General features: G+C 44.2%; 1 protein-coding gene across 2 annotated transcripts in view; it reads left to right on the top strand.

Moving 5' to 3' along the window:
• The window catches only part of DLGAP2 (discs, large (Drosophila) homolog-associated protein 2), a 231,379-nt gene extending 222,897 nt beyond the window's left edge, over positions 1-8,482 (top strand). For both annotated transcript variants that reach the window (XM_011968600.1, XM_011968599.1), the window contains one exon: positions 1,477-8,482. In XM_011968600.1, the coding sequence (XP_011823990.1) occupies positions 1,477-1,695 (219 nt within the window). In that variant the 3' untranslated portion in view covers positions 1,696-8,482. The remainder of the gene's footprint in view (positions 1-1,476) is intronic.
• Positions 8,483-8,746: the final 264 nt, after the last annotated feature.

The following is an 8,746-nucleotide window of genomic DNA, read 5'->3' as shown; positions in this document are numbered from 1 at the left end:
GACAGAGCAAGACTCCGTCTCAAAAAAAAAAAAAAAAAAAAAAAATTTTCCTGGGGTGGGCCCTGCACGGCATCTGCTGGACACTCCTACAGAGCCACACCCGCAGGCTTAGAAGCTCCTTTGAACGGGGAACCCCACAGTAAATACTGATGTGTGCGCCTCACAGGCTCACAGTTCAGGGGACACCAAAGGAGGAAAGGGACCCTCTTCTTTCCTCTCCTCTTGGCGTCCCCTGAACTATGAGGACAGTTACCATGTGCTGAAACCAGGAATCACTTGTTAAAGTAGCTGAAGGTTTCAGTGAACCCATCGCCCCGGTGTTTTAGATGGATGCCGAGAAGTCAGGTAAGAGTCATTGCTCCCGGCCTAGGTCATGTAAAATAAGCCGAGGGAAGAAAGTTCCAGACACCAAAGCAGCCTCCGTGCCACAGGCCTCCTCCGCACTCACACTACTGCCTGTCTTCCCCGATCTCCAAGCACCTCTGGGCTCCCTGTGGAATGTTTCAGAGGCTGAAGAGAAAAAGACACGAGTGGGGTTTTCGTGCCTTTCTCCCCCAAAATTAGATACCGACTTAGCAAAGGGGTTCTGACGCCTTCTGCCACGCACCCTTTCCTGGGAAGGAAACAGCTGGCTACAGAGTCCCCGTCATGGCTCCGTCCAGAAGGGGAGACGGGGCAGGCCCCGCTGTCTTCAGGAACGATGTGAATGCACAGTTGTGGACACAGACCTTTTGCGGGGCCAAGTGCAAGCTTTACTTTTTGCATTTGTTGCGTAATTGTGAGATTTATCCTTCTAAAAAGGCATACACATATTTTAGCGTGACTTATCTGAGAATCTGAGCTAAGGGTCAGGAATACTTATTTGCATCTTTTTACAAAGCAAGCCAGTGAATAGTGGTTTTATAAATATCATCCCTGTCAGTGGGATTTGAGGCCAATAAGAGAATTCGGCCAGTGTTTCCCCACACACCCACCCATGTAAGATGGTTTTCATGAGCACACTTGGAATCCCAGAGTCTGTGGAAATCCCTGCAGTGTTTAACAGGGATGTCCAGCAATGGTGTCCAAAACCCTCGCAGTGCCGAGCTTGGCGACGCAGGTATCGGCCGATGCTCAGAGGAGATGACACAGGGCTTCCGGAAGTGCAGGAATCAGGCAACAATGTCAGAATAACTCAGTGACTCCAGAGTCGCAAGGCGCGAATCTGCAGAATGTATTTCCTGATTTGTGAACCCTGCCCCCAACGCCTCTGCCCCCTTTGAATTCAGAGTGTGAGGGAGCTTCTAAAATTACATACTGTGCAGAAGGCAAGCCTGTGGCCTGGGAGTCAGGGACCAGGGGAAACGTGGGAAGGGAATGAAGGATGCTGCCACGGGGGTTGCGGTCGGGAAGGGTGTGGGCCAGACCCCAGGGCCACTGAGCTGTTAAGGACCCACCTCCGACCACCTGCCAATGTTGACTTGTGATGCTTTTCAGGAAGAAAGAAAGGTCCCACCTCCAATACCAAAGAAGCCCCCCAAAGGGAAATTTCCCATCACAAGAGAAAAATCCCTGGACCTGCCCGACAGACAACGTCAGGAAGCCCGGAGACGACTCATGGCCGCCAAGCGAGCGGCGTCCTTTCGGCAGAATTCTGCCACCGAGCGCGCGGACAGCATCGAGATCTACATCCCCGAGGCCCAGACCCGGCTCTGAGGACGGAGGCCGGCCACCTTCCCCTTGGTTGTTTCTGCTTTTTCACAAAACGCTTGTACAGTTTGTTGCCTCCCTGGTGGTTTCTGTCTCATTTCTTCCACTGAACACGCCCTTGCTCTTATGCTCCTTGTACCGTGAACACAGTGGAATGCGGTCAGTGGCCTCAGAGTCCACGGAGCTCGTGGCGAGGACGACTTTTGTTGTTTTTTGTTTTTTAAACTGGTGGCCTGGCTCACACTCGGCTCTGAGGGACAGGCGTGGTGAGACCTGACTTCTCCGTGTTCTCAGAGGACGGCGAGAAATGCCTCTGGAGCTGGAACCCAGCTTACATTTTGTTATTTCTATTTTTATAAATTGTGTGATAATTAGAGGTAAGAATAACAAATAACTATAAATGGGTGCATCTCACCACCCCCTAGAGGCATTAGACACCCAAGAGGAAGGTGCTACAACCTGAAGTGCAGGAAGAAAGGCCCACTCCCCTCGCACACCCAAGCTTTTGCTCCCTGAGCGCAGGCAGCCCGTCCACCCGCTCCGCTCTCCTGCTCCTGTTTGTCACAGGTAGAAAACATTAGGCTCCTTGTGTCCAGCTTACTGTGAGGGAAAGTTCTCTCTCCAGCCACCAAACTCCCCACCATACAGTTCTCCAGCATCCCAGGGGATGACAAATCTGAACCCACTAAAATACCCAGCACAGCATCTACACATTGAAAAGATAAGCCGAGTGTTCCCACGAGGAAGTCACAGGCAGAGAGAGTCTTACGGAGGGCTGGGAGCATAAAGGGGAAACAATGTCCTTACTTCTATGAAATAGTTATTGTATTTTTTATTTCTTTGTAACTTAAAATATGACACCCAGTATTTTCTTTAAGTTTCACCATTTACGCTACATGTGATTTTTTTAATGTATGTATATATATTCTCAAATTGTTCTATCAGCTGACTTTCCAGGGTATCCTTAAAAAAAAAAAACCACGAAAAAAAAAAACACAAAAAGTTTGCTTGTTTAAAATGACAATTGTGATGTTGTAAAAAGTTTCAGAAATATGAATGTGAGTGGTAAGTATATCTCAGTTTAAATGGTAAAGAAGAAATGTAGTTTACATTTGTATTTTTCCAGAATTATTTTGTCCTATGCAGTATTGCTTAAGTCAAGAATATATTCCTTGCCTGTGTTAGACCTGAAGGGAAAAAGAGGTCACATATTGTGATTTCCAGCTGTGGAATTCAAAAAAAAAAAAAATTAGTGTTCATGACTCTGTGGTCGGTGCCAGAGGAAAGTAGGAACGACTAATAGGCTCTCCGTGTGTATCATTAAATTCAGCTACCACGACCGTTGTTCCAACACGACTTGTTCACAGTTCAGACCAGTCTTCGCAGGAAAAGCCTATCAGACTTTCCCACTGGGTTCCAGTTTCACAGTCCTCGTTATTACTCAGAGTAAAAGCAGGACTGCGATGTAAGATGTTTCCACCCCAGTACCTGGTCTTCCTTCCCGGCTTAAGGAGTACCATGTACTTAGCCACAGGCAGAACCGCTTTCGAGGACGACCCCGTAGCACTTTGTTTCTTCACCTTGATTTGCACTTTACAGCGTCCCCGGCCCCTCCGCAGCCCGTGGCTGGCAGGGCGTTCGAGGCGCAGCTGTCCGGCAGAGCGCCCTCCAGAGCCGCGGGGTCTCCCTGCCTCATTCGCCACATCCCACGGAGCATGGGACCATTGGGAGCAGAGCTGATACTAAAGCATGTTTAGCTTCGAAGTTTTACTTTTTTAAAGCTGAGTAGTTAAGAATTCCCTGTAACAACAAAACCCTGTAAATTGAGCCTCGTATCTGGTATATATTTTACCAAACAGCCTTAAAATATATTTGGAAGCAAAAATCAGTACGAATGTATCTCCTTGAAAAATGCAAAAAAAAAAAAAAGAAAAATCCCTGAAATATTCTTCTATAAATGAATCCTATTTCCCCAGGGTGTTCAAAGCATTTTTCTACCTAAATACCTAAATTTTGAGTAGTGTACAGTAATGATGCTTCTTCCTATATCCACTCTATTATGTTAAAACAAATGTATTTGCGAGTATTGGCATTTTAGACTTTAAAAATGCTGTATGATTTCAGATGAACTCTGCTGTTTAGAAATAACCACAGAAAAGCAAAGTCAGTGTGCACTCCGAGTGAAAGGAAATGTAATGTGGATACAGGCCCGCCACCTCCTCACGTTGGTCTATCTACTGGCAGCTGATATGTTTCACTCATTTCCTTGAGCAGATACAAACATGTATAAAAACAAACTGTTAAAGTAGACAATAATTATTCGTCTCAGATCCCAGATTCTACGATCCCTGCTTAAAATGTTCACTGGATGTAGGTTGATTTCTTACGTTGTGTAGACTCATTATTTTTCAATCCCCAAAAGTCTTGGCCTAAACCATCCCTAGGTGAGCAGATCAACCTACCACTACATTGCACAGGGGTTGGTGACTCGACGTGGTGAATGTGGACACGCCCTGCTCGGTCCGCCATGTTCCAAAGAAGATGATTTAATGGTAGAACGGATACCTGCTGCTAGACCTGATGGAATGTTACCTGTCCATGTTACATAATCAAGTGCAATATACTCAGTTCTCATGCAGGTGACATTCTACCATGAAACGCAGAAGATAAGCCATGTTTATGTATTGTACATGTCAAGAAAAATAAAACTGTTTATGATACTTGTGTTAGTTACTCGAGCTAGCTTATTTCAGCCACTTCTAGCAGATACATACCATGGAGCTCACGTGTGACCATTTCGTCATTTAAAATATAATTTTAAGAAAAGAGTAAACATCCATTGGAGAACATGGCTGAAAATTATTGTGCTGTTCTAGGAACATCATCCGAGAGTGTGATGTTCGCTCTAACCCCATACCCACATTCTCTAATGATACAGCCAATGACGGGTGAAACCCAGACACTTTCCATATAGCCGACAAGTTGATCCTGCTCTGTTGAAGGCTGTAGTTAATAAAACACAAGTATGATAAACAGGACCTCGCATTTAGCCCAGGAAAGGAGAATGCTGCTTGTTACCCAGGGTGCTTTTCTTGTGATGCGTCTCATGCATCTTCACGTGTTATTGTGTTTGAAGTAAAACTAGCTGTTCTCAATGACAATTTTTACCATACTTTTCTCAGCAAATTTATATCACCATCTTAGAATGGTATATAAAAAATTGAACTGTTTATGATACCAAAAAATTAGTTTTGTTTAAAAGGAAATGTTTTCAACACCAAATCAATTCTAAAAACTTCGAGCACGTAATTGAAAGGTAAATGGTTAGATAAAAATATAAATTACATGTAAGGTTATCTGGTTTTTTTTTTTTTTTTTTAAAAAAAAAAGGCTACAAAATCAGTGACCTGCTAAGTAGAGGGAATTTCTCCCTGCTGCTTCTTATGACAGTGGCCAGGTTTATGATTAGAAGACACAGTGGCAGAGCACACACGTGCATAGGTTCTGATTATTTCTCTTGGAGCGTATGTCCTTGTCTTCCCTGTCTTGATTCTTGCCTTTTCAATGCCATATTAAGCAGCCACTGTTTCCACCCCTTTCATTAGAAGGCCCTGCATCTGTAAATTCGCTCATCTCTGTTTTCGTGAGATCCTTGTAAGCATCGCTACCCCAGTTCAGGATGGAATTCCACAGGAAAGTGAAGGGATACTGCAGGCCTGTGTTTGGAGCGCCTGTGATGACCATAGAATGAGCTGTATTAGGGACCGCTCTCTGGTTTGGGCCAAACCTTTTGGGGGCGAGTAGGGAGTTGGGGAGGTGGGTCTGAGTCTTCCTCAGGAGGGCCTTTTCTATCGGCAGGACCTCCATCAAGTCAAGCCATCCTGTGGTCCTGAGCACTAAGGGGCCAGGGGACCTCCTGGGAGACGCAGCTCGTGTTTCAGCTGCGTTTCATCAGTCAGCCTTGCTTGGAATTCTGGCAGGTTCCCTGGGGTGTTTCAGCAGACAGGAGGCCCATGTGCCGTGGCCAAGTCAGCCTGGGTACCCCAGTCACCAGCAGGGCCCCCCACGAACCTGGGAGAGGCAGCAGGAAATGTGTAAGAGTGTGTGCAGGGGTACGGACGTAAAAGCGTTGCCCAAAACAGCACTGGTTCGGGGAGGGCCCCTGGATACTTCCTTTGGCCCTGGAATCGCCCCACCTTTGAGCATAGAAACAAGCTCCTCCAACACGGGCCGAAATAACCAAACTCCCCATGGTTCTTGTGTGCTCACTTCCCAGCCCTCTTCTTGTCAAGCCTGAACTTCATTTTTTTTCTAACTGCAAATTTAACAGGCTGGTTTAAAACAGCAGTTTTCGGACGACAGCCCCTGGGAATGTGCGAGGGTTGTCTTGTTTTGATCTGCATGTCTGTTTACACTTCTCTGTAGGCATGGGTTGAATACAAGGTTCCAAAACTTGAAAATAAAAGAGAAAACCATGAGCTTAAGAGATGAAAAAGATGACCCCTTTCTGAGTAGGATCCGTAACCCTGTGGACTGGGGCAACGCAATGTGCTTCATTCAGCACCGTGTCAGCCGTAACACACACCACGGGGGGTCAGATCAGAGCCACGGCTTCCCTTGCGGGTGCCCCATCTTGTTGCTATTAGTTGGGAGTTGCAATTCCTTGTTGGCCATAAACAAAGTGCTAAAGGAAAGGGCTTGTTCTATGCATTCGGCTGAATGTTCCCCAGCGCAGAGTAGCAGCAGAATGTTCTGGAAATAAAGGAGATATTGCTAGGAATCTCTAGGCCGTTAGTCAGGCAACCTGACTTTTATTCATCCTCAGCCAGCAACTCATCTCAGTTTTTTCCTCTGGAAAGGGGATTATAGTTCCTGTCCCCGTCTCCCTTGAGGATACATTGTGAGGATTAATGATATATTGGCTCTAAAGTCCTTCGAGCTCCTGGGAACAGGTGGTGAAAGTGTGAGTTCTTGCTAAGGTTAGTCCCTGGCCTCTTCTGGAAGGCTGCCCTCCCAGCTCTGCAAGGGATGCTGCCAAAATCCAGGCTGGCTGTAAACATCTCAGATAATCAGGGACCACCAGAGGCAAAGGCCACGAGACTGTCTTTGGGAAGGTTTGGAAATGGAGAAATAACTATAAGGGCCATTCTCCTTAGCTTCTGGCTTTCATTTCAACTGTTTCTAGATGCTTCCAAGAACAAGAACCCAGCATCAACCAGAATTAGGCCACGTTTTCACCATTACTTAAGCTCAGTTGCCTCTTAGATGAAATGAGGAGATACACTAAACATTAAAGTGATAAAGGAAAAAAAAAATTAGGAAGCAGAAAATTGCATGGGTAGGGAAACAGCAGGAATGAAATCAGACACAGTGACTCAAACCACAGAAGGGTTTGAGAAGCCCACCCCTCTAATTAATTCCTCTATTTCACACTTCAGAGAAGGCAGAGGTGGTCCATGGGAAAGCTCTGGGAAATAACCATCTTTCATCCTTGCCACATTGAAAAATGTCCACAATTTTATGAATTGCTGTCCTAACTCTGGCGTTTTTATCCAGTGTTAAAATAAATTATTTCAAGTTTCAATGTAAACACTTAACAGATGACTTCTTTGCAGAGGAAATGTTCGTTACCTACTATCAAACTACTTTTTAACAGATTTTGTACATACACACACCAAGGTGACAGAGATTTACCTCCCTACTTTCTTAGATTTTATGTAACTCTTTTCATTGGTGCTTATTCAGAACCTGAAAGCCTTGGGCATCCAAGCTTTCACCTACTCAACGGAGGAGAGGTGATAATGAATGAAAAGATTGACACCAGGTTTCTTGGACAAATTTAAGTTCAAATTTATCTCTTTCAAGTAGACCATGGTCTCCCTAGAGAGTGTGTTGGTTTGGGTCTGCCAGTACGACAAAGGATGCTCCCAGCTTGATCGTGGTACCTTATGGAAGCCACTCACCCATTCTCTGATTTACCCCCAAAACACTACCATGCCCCAGCCCCACTCATTTGAATAATACAATCATATCACTTTCAAAGGGCTCAGCATGAATGTCCCCCTCACTCCACTTTCTAACGGGTTTGCTGAACTCAACAAAGCTTCCCCTTACGAGCAGTGAGACCTAGTCTCCTTTTGAATGCTTCCTTCCGAACGGTGAGCCACTTCACTCTCGGACAGGACAGGTCCTCCCTGCAGAGACACAACTCATCCCTGACCTTCCATACTACAGACCAAAATACCCAGGTGTGGCCTAAGGACTACATTAAATGCCTCCTATAGAAATTCAAGGAATGTTAGAACCAGGAAACTAGCTGTTTAGTTAAAGTTTTAAAGAAGTATATAAATATATATATATATAAATATAAATATGAAATCATATCGAGTGTGAGGATGAACAGAGTGCCAAATATTCAGCATCTGTACAAAGTCATTCACTGGAATTAAACTATTTTATGTAATTCTCTTTCTCATGCTTTTATGGTTCTTTTGATAAATTCTATTTAGTAGCATGCAGGATACCTAATCTGAATGTGCAATATGCTATTCATCACCGCAACAATTTCTTACTTCTTCTTAGTAACTTATCAGAATGTTGGTCATTCCTTTAAGGCATTTAAGGATTGCTTTATTTGTGTTCTTTTTTCCCATGACTTTTTTTCACTCATCTGACTGTAAGAAATGCGCACCGTTTCCGCCATAACCCTCTGTGATGATGCCTCCATTTGACTCCTGTATCGCTGTTCACCTCCTGTAAATAGTTCTGCAATTAAATTTTTTGAGAAAAGTAATGTTTACTTTTTTATTGGAGTGAATTCTCGTGTTATTTTAATCTCAGAAAAATTATATAGACCAAAGAGTTTTATCCGAAAAGAAATTACACTCTTCCTCCATTATATATTTCATTGTTGAAATACCCTCAATTTCTCTATATTTTAAGAAGTAATGGACATTTATTAAGGCTACAGATTTAATATGTATGCAAAAATGGTATAGATTAAATGAGTTTTTAATTAATAAATCCTACAGTATTTAGTTAACGGTTGTTTTACGCT

The sequence above is a fragment of the Mandrillus leucophaeus genome, unplaced genomic scaffold (assembly GCF_000951045.1).
Source record: "Mandrillus leucophaeus isolate KB7577 unplaced genomic scaffold, Mleu.le_1.0 Scaffold85, whole genome shotgun sequence".
NCBI classification, from domain to species: domain Eukaryota; kingdom Metazoa; phylum Chordata; class Mammalia; order Primates; family Cercopithecidae; genus Mandrillus; species Mandrillus leucophaeus.
This window is presented reverse-complemented; position numbering and strand designations above follow the sequence as displayed.